Source organism: Sturnira hondurensis, unplaced genomic scaffold, assembly GCF_014824575.4.
Source record: "Sturnira hondurensis isolate 20B ecotype Veracruz unplaced genomic scaffold, ASM1482457v3 Scaffold0017436, whole genome shotgun sequence".
NCBI classification, from domain to species: Eukaryota; Metazoa; Chordata; class Mammalia; order Chiroptera; family Phyllostomidae; genus Sturnira; species Sturnira hondurensis.
In genome coordinates, this window is record NW_028090067.1 from 2,710,142 (window position 1) to 2,722,906 (window position 12,765).

A 12,765-nucleotide genomic window follows, 5' to 3' on the forward strand; every position below is an offset into this window, starting at 1 on the left:
CCATTTATTGTGGTATCCCCAAGAAGCACCACACTGCTGCAAGAGTCCTGGGCTGGGTTTTAGTGTGGTTGACTCTATTACTAAATGTATGACCTTGGGTCAGAATCCCTGCCTCTCTCCACACCTCGAGTTCTTGATTAGTAAAGTAGGAAGACCAACCTTCTTCTCATAAAAATGCAGTTAAAGCAAATAGCAGTTGAAAGACATTTGAGACATACAGAGCTCTAAAAAACAAAGGAAGCAAAAAACTCCCCCAAACCAGTCCAGAATACTGTCATAATCTTTTATTATGTATCAAATTGTCATCAACATAAGTTACAATCTGATTAAATTTGATAGACATTTTTTAAATCTATTCAAAAACAAAAAAAATTCTCTTTATGTACAATATCTTTTGTCTAGAGTCTAGCAAATATAGTACCTTTCATTGCAGGATTTCTGCTCAACATAATAAGCAAAAACAACCAAAAATTATAAACCAAAGCAAACCAAATCCCTTAATCTCTCAACTATCCATACTGAACAAAGCGTTAAAAAGATAAACACAGAATAACTGTCTTTGTTGTTTAGAAATGCAGAATGAATACTAAAAGTTAGTGGCCAAAAAAAGAAAACAAAACAAAAATGAAAACAATACCAAAACCCCAGGAAAACAAACAGCCAACGCTCTTCAGGGGTAAACCTTCCCGCTCAGGAGTGCGAGCTGACTCTAGACCATCTCTCGGTTCTTTCGGATGTTGCAGCACAGGATCATACTGAAGATCATGCCAAATATCTGGAAGACAGGAAGGAACGGGAGGAACCGTAGCTTTGTGGAAGGAAAGACATGAGTCATTCAGGCCAAGACAAAGGACCGGGAATATGGCAACCAGGAGGCTACATGAGTTAAATGTCAAGGCAAGAAGAGGGACATAGGCTAGATAACGGGAAGGATCACTGACTGGTGGGACTCTGGGAGTCTCCAGCCACTTGCTAATGCAAGCTACACAGCAACTTCCCTGGAGAACTTTCAAGGTGAGGCAAACTCAGAGCTAACCTGAATGCGTGAATTCCAAATATTCCAACTTTCGCTTCTGCCTTTGTGTGTGTGTGTTTTATATTCTATTTGAAAAGGTATTGTTATTCCTTTTACTGAAAGCTACTCCAAGCTTTTTAAAGATGTAGATGAGAGGTACAAATAACCACTAAGAAAGGAAGCAGTTTTCTCTTTTGGGGTAGTCTTGGGAGGGGCAGAGGAGGGCTGTGTCCCCTGCAGGGCTCTCATCACTCCCTCCTGGGGAAAGAGGAGAAGGCCTCAGGGAAGCTTGCGGACCCTTGATGGTTCTGGGAGCTGATTACTCAAGAGCAGATTATTTGGTACTTTCAGTCTTCCTTTTGGTGGTCCACCCCTGGATGCCTATTAGGTGAAATAATTCATATCCATGTAGCTTTTATTGAACTACTTTCTTGGGAAAAAGAACAGGCGCATGATGGAAACATGTTTTGGAGATTACCCCAGCATAGCTAGTAGGTCTGGGGTGATCTAGACCCTCACATGGGCCTATATCTGTGCCTGGTCCGTGCACGGTCCGTGCACTAGCAGCACTGGTGTCCCCTTATACTTACCCCTGAACCTCACTGGCTGAGAGAATGGATTCTGGAGACACACTGCGTTCAAATCCCAAACGCTTCCCTCATGAGCTCAGCGACTTTGATCAACTTACTCAACCTCTCCATTGCTCCATCCCCTAGTTTCTAAAATGGGAATGCTAAGAGTTCCCACCCTATAGGTATGCGAGGATTCAATCAGTTGATAAATGTGTAGCACTTAACCCAGAGCCTGGCCAGAGCATGCACTCAAGCAATGTTAGCTATGAAGAGGACCCCCGCCCCCGACATCCAGGACACTTACCATCACCACGGCGATCCCAATGCCCACTGCGCCGATGATATGGAACTTGTTGTGGAAGACTTCTTTGATGGCCTCAGGGCAGGACTTAGGGGGCAAACCAAGACCTTGGTTACACACACTCCCTGCTCTGGGCATACCCCCTTCCTCCCATGGCACCCATATCACTCAGGTCATTGGTGGTTCCAGAGAAAGGGTGGGGAACAGGAGTGTTCAGGTGCCTTGGTTGGTAGATGGGAAGAAGAATCAAAAGAGATATAAGAAGGTGGGTCCCTTATATTCGGGTAAGAAATCATGGAAGAGGGGTAAGTCCCTGCTTTGGGTCTATTTCTTGTCTGGGATTACACCCTATAATTAAGAATAGGTTTAGAATTAGCCCTAGCTTCCAACCCTGAGCTGTTTCTGGGTCTAAAAAGCAAGAGGCACGAGGGGCAGCGATGTGTAGTTCCCTCGCCAGATCACTGCAGGCAGCTGGAACACTTTGCTGTTTCCCTGGTCTGGCCTTGGTCTGGCCGTTCTTGAGGACAGAGGCACCAGGGCGGGGGAGAAATGACACTGTCGCCCTGGGAGCTTCCTGGTGGAAGAGGTATTTATGAAGCACTTGAATGCCTGTCCTCCCAGAACGAGGGGGCAGATTTCACTTCTACCCTTGTGGAATTTGCCCAGAACATGTGGGCAGGGCATAAAAGTCTTGCTCTTCAAGTTTACCTTTGTTGTGAAGGCTGAGAGTACATCCTTTTGGGGGCAGATGTCTGCAATGAATTGTTCCACACCCCCTGCCACACCACAGCAATTCAACTGCAGAGGAAAGGGCAGGGATGAAGGTAAGAGAAACACATAAAAAAATGATTGAAACAGAGGGGCACTGGTCTGGCACAGCAAATACCGCAGGTGCCCGAGTTCTGTAAACCGGCTGGAGTCCCTGCCAAGACGACATACCGCGTAGTGGATGGCTTTCAGCGTTTCCCGCTGGAGCTCGTCCTTGGATTTCAGCTTGTCGTAGGTGTCCACGTAAAATTTCTGGAGTTCCTTAATCACCTGTGAGGGACAGATACATGAGAGAGAGTAGCAGGACAAATGAACAAATGTCACCTGTTCCGTCTCCCTCACGTTTAGCTAACAAGTTCTTGTGCCTGGAAAACGTTTCTGAGCAGATTGCCTCTCTCTCGGCACCTTGGGGGCCCTCGCTCTCCCCCAACATTCTCTAGGAACCTGCTCCTGCCATTCCCCTTCCCCTGCGCCTGTGGCTGGTCCCTTCAGCCCCACTCAGTGTCTTCCTTTCTTTCTGAGAACAAACTGGAATCTCCTCAGTCTACACCATAATCATAATCACAATCCAAATCCTTCTCTGATCTGGCTAGTTCCTCAGGCTTCCATCTTCTTTGGCCTTCACTCAGAGACTGTGTTGCTTTTGGCAAATTAACCAAGCCCCTCTGTCCATCACTTTCTGCATGTTTAGGATGGAGATTATATTCATCTCTACCCGAGAGATTATTGTGAAAATTCCAATGGCACATTGCATGTCCTTAACACAGTGTCTGCTACAGAGTAAATGTGGAGTAAGTATTAGTTATTACAATGTAAAATAAAAGCAGTATCATCATCCTGTACCTGGTTAATGGATGCCTGTTTCTTGGCTCTCCCGCCCCCACAACATCAATAAACTGACCAACGTCCAGCATTTCTCCTTCAGTATCTCTCTCAGTTATCCCTTCTAGTTCTACAACTGCAGCCTCTATTACCGGAACAATTAAATCTTTAAAAAAATAAAACAGGTTTCCTGCATCTAGTATCTTCTTTCCTCCCACCTGCTAACCATGACAATACAGCCCTTCCTAAAACACTGCTCTGACGTGGCCCATCCTGGCCCGTAACTCTCTGGTCTCCTCCCCATTGGGACTGAGCTCAGCTGTGCTCAGTACCCTGTTTGCCACCAACTTTCCTCCTGAAATCTTTTATTCAAGGGTTAGGGCAATGGCCTCTTCTGCATGAAGCCAAAGATCCCCCCTTCCACACCCCACCCCTTCAAGTTCCATGGGACTTTTGGATATAAGCGACTTCTACGACCGTTATCAAATGCATGTCTTTCTGCCACACAAGGTGGCCAAGGTCCTTACAGTGAAGACAACAGTTCTCGCATCTCCATATCCTGCATACTACTTGGCTCATATTTATAGATTAGGTGAAGGAGCACGGGCGTCCAGCCCCGAAAGCCATGTTTTCCTAAGCCATCCTTCCAGAAGAGCCGGGAAGGGCTGCTGAGGTGTGAGACGCACGCAGACACTGAGACCCAGCGGCCAGTTCCCGAACAGCTGCCACGTGCCAGCTGTTCAGGGGAGTGGGAGCAGTGGCTGGCCCACCGTGGGGGCTGGCCCAACATGTGCCCAGTGCAGTATAGACGCTCACGCGCCCTGCCCTGCGGAAGCTCGCGTTCTGAGGGGCCAGCGGGACCCCCTTCTGCCCTCATTATCCCACCGCTGCAAAGCCCAGACCCGGACCGCTGCAGGTCCCAAGAGACCCGACAGGGAAAAACCTACCTCATCTTTGTGCGAGTATCCCCAGATGGCCGCAGCTATTTCAAGCGCAAATATCACCAAGAGGAAGCCAAAGAACTGGAAGGCAATAAGAGGGCGGGGTGAGGAGCAACCCTAGCCAACCGGAAAAAGCAAAGAGCATTCTGGAGAACAAGGAGGAGCCACGATGACTCTCTGAGGACTGGGCGTCTGGGGACACAAGTGAAGACGCTCACAGAACTGCAAAAGTGACGCCCAGGGGAGGAGCCGCAGCTGGAGGAGGGAAAGAACTGGGCACGGCTGAGCTGGAACTGCCATTTCCAAGGAGCTAATCAGGAACCAGCGATAAAATGCTGTTGCTCACTCACAACAGTCACAGATTTGAAGAAATAAAAAGTGAATTTTTCCTCAGACTCTGGAGTCTGAGGAAAATTGCAACACATTTTTGAAACAAGAGAAAGCAAATGTACCTGTGGATTCAGGGGGGAAAAAGCAAATGAACCAAGTCCTGGCATTTCATTGCCTTAGGGAGGTGGTAAGATTCAGAATCCAGAGAGGCGGAGGAGGGAGGCTGCACCGCAGAGGAAGAGGACGAGTCCACTGTGCGGCCAGGAGGCTGGGCAGGCCTGGCATGGAGGCCCCTGGGGGGGGGGGCGAGGGCAGCTCACGCCCGTGGGGTGTCCTGTTCACGCCACCACCTGTCCTGTGGAACTTTGGGGGCAGAGGGCCCGGGAGGGGGCGTGGGGAACCCAAGGGACACTCACCAGTCCCAGCATGCACTGGGACTCCTGCACGGCCCCGCAGCAGCCCAGGAAGCCCACCAGCATCATGAGGGCGCCGGCTCCAATCAGAATATAAACTCCTGGGGGAGAGAACGGAGGACAGAGGACGAGACATGGAGGCATCAGTGTGGCGGCCGCTATTTCCCGCGGTTGCTTTGTCCCTCCCCTCTATGTGAGGGCGCTGCCCTCCACCCCTACCATCTGGGGAGGAAGGGCCGCCTCCTCCAAAGGCAGCCCCTCCCACCATGGCGCGCAGGTCTCCTTCCCAGCAGTCTCTCTCCTAGGACCGCCGCACCCCATCAAGCCCTCACTCCCACCTCACCCTCCGCGCCCCTGGAAGGTGCCTATTACCCTGCACTGGGACAAAGAGTATCCTCGGAGCCGCCAGATCCTCCTCAGGACACACACTGGTCTAGCCTGTCAGCCATTTCCAGCTTGAAGAATCCACTCACGCTGACTGAGACAGACCCTCCAAACTCAGGGTAAATTCCCGGGACTGTCGCACCCCCTGCTGCCTCTACCTGACAGGAGAAGCTGCCGGAGCAAGCTTGCGGCAGCAAGGGGCTGCGCACGCTCAGGCGGCCAGCTCGGCCTGCACAGTTAGTAACAGGGAGGCGAAGGGAGAGCAGCTCGCTCCAGTGCGAAGGAGACAGGCCTGGTGTCAGGGGACCCTTGGTTTGGTTCTAACTCTGCAACTAATTTCTGTGCGATTTGGGGTAGGACACTTTCCCTCCCTTGGGCTCAAATTCTTTATCAGTAAAATGAGAGGGTGGTTGCTAGAAAATTTCAAAAGGCCCCCCCCACTTATAGCACACTAACGAGATCTTAAGGTTGCAATGTAGTTGCTGTAGGTGTGCAAAGGATCAATCTTTTTGTTGGGCAGGGTGGGGGGTGGGCAGCGAGTGACACCGTTTCTAAGCCCTCAATTGTAGTGACCGATGGCCAGGGGGCGGTAGGAAGGGCTGTGACTTCTACAGTTTCGGACTGTGCCCCCCATACTGCGCATTCCTGGGACAGGGGACGAAGTGGAGCATACTAGCCCCAGTCACCCTCAGGGAGTGCCCAGAGGGGCCTCTTTGGCAGTTACATTCTGGAGAAGCCCCGGTTGTTCTGCAGGGACCACTCCCTTACCTGGCTCTCCCACCACACAGGCCGTGTGGAAAACCTGGCGGAGAGGCCCCGACCCCCCCCGTCTTTCAGGCTTGTGCTACCCACCCTCTGGAGGGGCTGCTGAGAGCACAGGCTCTGAAGGCCCAAGGCCTGGGTCTGAAAGCCAGCATTGTGACCCTGGGAAGGCCGCTTAATTTGTGCGTGCAACACTTTCTGTCTTCAGAACGGGGGTGGCAGTGACGTCCATCAGGCGGTTGTGAGGATTCAGTGGTATATAATCAAAATGTGCACAAAAGTAATGTGCGCTGCTGTTCACCTTACTACAAAGCATGGAGGACAATTATTGCTGATCGCTGTGATGACTTTTATACATTTGCTGACCCCTCCCTGCTAACTGGCACCAGGGCAACTTGAAGTAGGGGCTGAAAGCGAGAGGTTCTATGATGTTTCTAACACAATACACAACAGGATGCAGCAGTGAGAGGCCTGAGCAGGTGTCAGTGACTTCACTGCCCCACATCTGTCCCCCTAGTACGGGGCTGAGGCTTTGCAGGCAACAAACCCTGCAGTCTGCCTGCAGCTGAAGCGCACGGGCAGCATCAAGCAGAAGGCACACAAGGGAGCGTTTGTGTCTCTTCCCTTTCCCACCCACATCTGTCGTGATGTCAAGTCACGTGGTTTACTGGCAAACCCCTATGCTGTATGAATATGGCTATTGTTCCCGTGCATGCCTGGCCCAGACTGGGCAAGGGGACAAATGCAGCTTGTCCTCAAGTCAAGTCCCATCCTCCCAGGCAGTCCAATGCTATGGGGCCACAGGCCGGACTCGAGAGGCAGGACAGCTCTGCGCCTGAGCCCTGCGGGAGGAGGGCTCTGACATGGGGATGCCAGTGTGCCCAGGCCGTGACATGGCCCCAGCTTCTCCCCACCTCATCGGAGCAAGACAACGCAAGATGAGTCACTCTTCCAGCTCCATAGCAGGGGCTGAATGAATAGGAGGTTCTAAGAGATCAAAGGGATTTACAAGCATGTGAAATCTGTTGAGTGGGAATGAACAGAGACATGTTTTCTCTAAGTCCAGATCCCAGGTGGTAAGCCCAGAAATGCTGGCAGAAGTTGGGGTGCTGGGTGAGTAGCATTTGGGAGCAGTGACAGGAAAAGGTATTTCCCGAGCAGAGAGAGAGAGAGAGAGAGAGAGAGAGAAGAGAGAAGAAAGGCCTTGGTTAATATGACATATTCATTGTTGTTGAGCTGACGAAGACTTGAAGACAAAGGGTCTTGTTGGTTTTAAATCTTGCTTAAGCAGCTGCAGACCTGGGGTACCTCGGTGTCCCCTCTCCAGTTCCCTGGCAGCTCTTTATGGGGATTTTAGCAGCAGCTACAGGGTGGCTGCTCTACAAACAGCTCTCTGGAAACTGTGGGACCACCGCAGGGTGCGGGCTGCTTCTTCCCCCTGCACAGCTCCTCCTAGCTTCCACCCTAGGCTCATCAGCAAAGGCCGGCCATGACAGATGACAAAGCGTCCCCTTCATAAAACAAGTGAATGTGGGCTTTCTGTCTGACTCATGGAAAAAGTTATTTGTCATGGAGCCTTCTCTAGGATTACTGTGTTAATTTGCTTAAGGCATGTTTGTTCTGCTTTTCTTCAGGCTGACATTATAGCTGGTTTTTAAAAAAGTCTCTTGGTGTAGCAGTGGCAGATGCCAGGGTGTCCTTTACACCAGAAATGGGGCATGTTTTTTACCTGTTTATCAGGGCTCTGGGCTTTGGCTGGGCAGAGAACGCACCAGCCACCTCAACCACCTCAACCCCATCTTGCGAAAAGCACTCACCCCACCTATTTGTGTGGAGAATAAAACCCAGCAGAGCTTCTGGCCTCCACTTGCTTAGCATGGTTTATTATCTCCAATTAACACAATCAGGGTTCCCAGGAACCCCAATGACTCTGCTCCCCAAGGATCTCGGGGTCCTTTGCCACCCCACTGATAGTTGTCCTCATTAATGAGCACCACCGTGAACCCCTCTGCCAGGCACAGAGTTCTCCGCCTCAGAGAGGTGTGCGGGTGTGCACCCTGCCAGTTTCAGGATGGGGAAGACGAAGCACAGAACAATAGAACAAGCTGTCCCAGGCCACAAGCTGGAAATGGGCAAGTCAGCTGACTGTGGGCAATGCTGCGTGTCCTGGAAATTGTCAGGCACCATGTCATAAAAGGGGACTGATTGGTTCTTGGGAGTGTGGAAGACTGCGTGCGGCCTCTGGTTGCCCTCTTTTGGTGGCTATGTTCTGGGATTCTGGGAGGACACCAAGGAGTTAAGAAGGGCTGCTGGCCTGAGACCAAGAAAATGAAGTTCCCCAACATGTTGCAGCCTGGGATTACAGATACTGCTGACAGGCTGACTCTCCCAGGTCCTGACTGCAGAGAAGGCCTATATAAGGCTGGCTGTCAGCTCTTCTGGATTCTCTACGGGCTGTTTTGAATGTTGGAAAGTTTCTTTTCCACTTGCTTCTCCATCTGGTTATGCATTCTTTCTCTGCTTTGGAAGCTGTGGTCCTGCTGGGGTCCTTCAGGTTTCCTGACAGGCCAGCCGTGTGGTGAGGCTGGCCCTACAGATGGTTAGGGGTTGCCCTACAGATGGTTAGGGGGCCCGTGCAAGGGGTGGTTACTCCTTAATGTTGGGGACAGAGACTGGGGTGGAGCTGGCACTCTACTGGAAGAGGGGCAATGGGTCGATACCAAGGTTGGTGTCACAGCTGGAGTGGGAAGGGGACAGAGTGTATGAAGCCTCCTCTGCCCTTTGTCCACAGATGACAATCATTCAGCTTCCCAAAGCACTCAGTGAAGGGCAGGGGGCCCAGCCAGACCAAGGTGGCCACCCAGCAGACTGATGGTCAAGTGTCACTCACATCACCCTCTGTTCCCTGGGCTTCTGCAAACTGAGCTCTTTCCCAGGGGGTCTAGCTACAAAGGGTCCATTTCCTCTGTTAGAGCTTAAGGAGGCAGCTGCCACTGACCCTCAACTAGGGATTGCTGTGTCTCTTTGGGATTGTGCCTTCAAATCCCTAACCTTGTTGCTTAAGGTAGGACCACTGGCCATGGGTGGGGTAGGGAGGAGGTTGAAAGAGCCTGTAATGACCCAGGGTAGCCGAGTCTTGTGAGGTTCCCAGAGGCAGGTCCTGGCTCCCTAAACAGCATGCTCACCACTCTCCTACCACTCTACCTGGCTTTCCCACCTGTCACCTGCTGGCCCGGGCCACCGATACTTGGGGTTTCTCTCCCGCAACTACAATTTGGGCAAAGTCAAAGACCAAAAGAGCCCCCGGCCTGCCCCCACTCCTGGGGAATATCCAGTCAGTGTAGCTATTTTCTATTTTCTATTTCTGCATAGGGGAGACCCACCCAAAATCCAGCACAAGTCATACAAGAGGCAACTTCTACAGGACTGGGCTCATATCCCAGCGCTGCCTTTTGATGGGTATGCGCTGAGACAGGTTATTTCACTTTCTAGGCCTCGGTGTCTTCAATGAGATGGTAATCGTTCCATGTACCTTAGAGAGTTACTGGGATTCCATTATATAATAAAAGTATGTGAGACAGTGAATGACACCCAGAGAAGGGCTTTGGGGAGAGTATGGGAGCCAGGCCCCCTGCAGAGAACAATGGGAGATGCCCAGGGGCTCTCCTTAGGATGACCTGCCTGAGATGGGCACCCCAGCTTCCATTCTTCCAGCAAATCTGCTCTCCCTGCCCTCCCCAAAGAGGATTCCCTGCTCCCTGGTGTGGCCGGACAGGAGAGGACAGGGTGCGGACTGCTCATGTTCCCCCCTCAGCACCCGCCCCGCCCTCCTGCCCCCGCTGCTCCAGTTCCTCCAGCTCCGCAGGGCAGCATTCCGGGGCTGCCGCAGACTCACAAAAAGGAAGCTGTTGCCGACACAAGTCAGGGTGCTATGGCGACCCACTCCCTAAAAACCCTGCGCGCAGTTTAAAACAAAAATGCATTGTGTTTTTCTTTCCCTCACTTTTTTTTTTCTCACAATAGGGAGGCACACCCTAAAAAAACCCCAACTGACGACAACAAAAATAAAAGCAGAGCAGAAGCCCACAAGTCCGGGCGCCATGTAATCAAGTGGGCCGGGCCTGTCTGGAGGTGGGGAGAGGGCTGCACGCGGGCAGCCACGGTGGTCTTCCTGAAGGCCTGGGCGATAAGTCCCTCCGACTGTTTTCTTCTTCTTTTTTTAAAAATAACTTCTTGGGTGGGCGGGAAGGAAATGACCAAACTTAAACTTTGAGCCTGACGACATGACAGCACCAGCCTAAAAATAGGGGGCTGCTTTTGTTTCTCGCAAATGAAATGTTTCCCGTCCCCACACTGGGAAGAAAGGAGAGCCACAGATTCTGCATGCTGTCCTGGACACTGACCGGCCGACTGCGTTGGACAGGCCTCGGTGCTCCCACCTGTCCCGAGGAGGTGTTTGCGTAGTGACGCGGAAACAGTGCTGCGGCGAAGCCTGCGCACAGGGAAGCCTGCGGCCAAAGTCAGTTCTTGCTTACGCTGGGAATCTTTTCCCTGGAGCAAAAGCGCTGCTGGTCTCTCTTACTCATTTTACTGTCACTATCCAGGGCAAAGGTCTTTTGGGTCTCAGAGCCCCTATCTAAACACCCCTCCTTGTCCTGGCACTGTGCATTCCCCAGGACAAAGGAGTGAGCCTGAGAAGACATGAAATGAAGAGGGGATCAGGGACGATGAGAACGGAGGCTCTGAAGCCCTCAGCAGTGGCAGCGACTTTGGTGGCCAACTTCACATCAGAGAAAAGCCCAAAGGCCAGGCTTAGTCAGCATGAAAAAAGAAACGACATCAGACAAGTGCAAATTCATGGGCACAACCACACAAAAGCAAGGCTTGGGAGGGACATGCCTGGCCAATGTGGCCAGAGCAAATGTCTTTCCCAAGGCCACGCCCCTGGGTCAACATGGCGTCTGCAGAGTCGGAGGAAGTACCAAGCCTCCCATGCTTACCTGTGTAGAAGCTGGAATGAGAATTTTCTTGCTCGAAGATGCTCTTGGTCTGAGAGTCGAATCGGAGCCATAGTCCAATGGCAAGGACTGCAATCCCAGTAAGCTGCAAGGAATACAGGATGTTGGCATTAATCCTGGCTGCCAGGGAGAGCACAGTCCTCGAGAGCTGAAGGTAGTCTACACTTAGGCTCTGTCCCTCACCCATGTATCTGTAGTAGCAGCAGCCAGTGTGGGGATGGGAGTCGGGGATCAATCCATTTACTAAAAATACCAGTAAGCTGGGAATAAATAATTGCATACCAGCAGCAGAATGGGTTACTTTATGGACAAAGGAATACTATACAGCAGTGAAGATGAACAGACTGTAGCAATGTGCAATACTATGAGTGCATCTCAAGATATTAAACAAATTGAAAGATGTTAAAAAGAACCACAAGAATACATTCAGCATGATTCCATAGAGTTAAATATTACTGTACCATTTAAGGGTGTATACAGATGACAAAGAGAAAAGTGATTATTATAAAGTCACGGTGGTGACCTGTCATGGGAGGGAGGGAATTCTCACAAGGGAGGAGCATGTTGTGGGGCCAGGGTCTGGGGCACTTTCAATATCCTAGCTTTTGACTTGGGTGGCAGGGACACAGATACTCACTGCATAGTTATTCTTGAAACTGTTCACGTTTCACGCACTACTGTGTGTATACACCGTACAGCAAAAAAAGTTGCTCAAAGGGCATGTCCATGCAGCAATGAGGGCAGCTGTGATTCCTCGCCAGACCTCAGAGTCCCCCTAGGCTGTTCACATCGGGTCCTTTCCCTTTCCACGCAGGGTGGCCTTACAAGCAGACCTGCCCCATTCCAGGTTTTAGGTGCCTGCTTCTTCATGAGTGATCCTTATAAGCACCAGACAAGAAACCTCCAAGTAATCTTCCAATCCTAAGAAAATCCCACTTCATAGCTGGGCAAGTTGAGATACTGGACCATAAAGGGCAGACTTTCCCAAAAAAGAGCCAAACGGAGGTGCCAAATCCTGGCCTGGCACTGTTGAACTAGATGCCTGCGGAGGTGGCCTCCTGCCAAGCCCTCCTCCCACCCCCAGGGCCAGCTGAGCTCCGTCTCTCACACTCGTACCAGGGCTTGCTGGGGAGTGAGTCAGGCTGCAGTGTAGTGGCCAGCTGGACGCATGAGGGGGTGGGCTCTGGGCCAACGCCCAGGCACCAGGTTTTGCTGGCCCATTCTTGGCAAGAGACGTTCTACGTCAGTGCCCTGCTCTTCAGGAAGCTTAGTTCTCTGCTGGAGGAGCTGGGATAGCCTGGTGGTGTGGACAGGCCTCTCTTTCCATCCTGCTTTGCTCTCCTCCTTTTCCCCATGACTTCACAGTGGATTTGGATGTGTTGGGCGACCCGAGACCTCTGCCTGTGTAGTCCAAACCTCACCTACACCCGCAGAATTGA

The 12,765-nt window shown here is 51.4% G+C and overlaps 1 protein-coding gene across 1 annotated transcript in view; it reads right to left on the minus strand.

Moving 5' to 3' along the window:
* Positions 1 to 269: 269 nt before the first annotated feature.
* The window catches only part of CD9 (CD9 molecule), a 32,284-nt gene continuing 19,788 nt past the window's right edge, over positions 270 to 12,765 (minus strand). Inside the window, exons 2-8 of the mRNA XM_037068078.1 lie at positions 11,309 to 11,411; positions 5,166 to 5,263; positions 4,426 to 4,500; positions 2,828 to 2,926; positions 2,597 to 2,686; positions 1,892 to 1,975; positions 270 to 775 (exon numbers count right to left, since the gene is read on the minus strand). Of these exons, the coding sequence (XP_036923973.1) occupies positions 710 to 775; positions 1,892 to 1,975; positions 2,597 to 2,686; positions 2,828 to 2,926; positions 4,426 to 4,500; positions 5,166 to 5,263; positions 11,309 to 11,411 (615 nt within the window). The 3' untranslated portion in view covers positions 270 to 709. The remainder of the gene's footprint in view (positions 776 to 1,891; positions 1,976 to 2,596; positions 2,687 to 2,827; positions 2,927 to 4,425; positions 4,501 to 5,165; positions 5,264 to 11,308; positions 11,412 to 12,765) is intronic.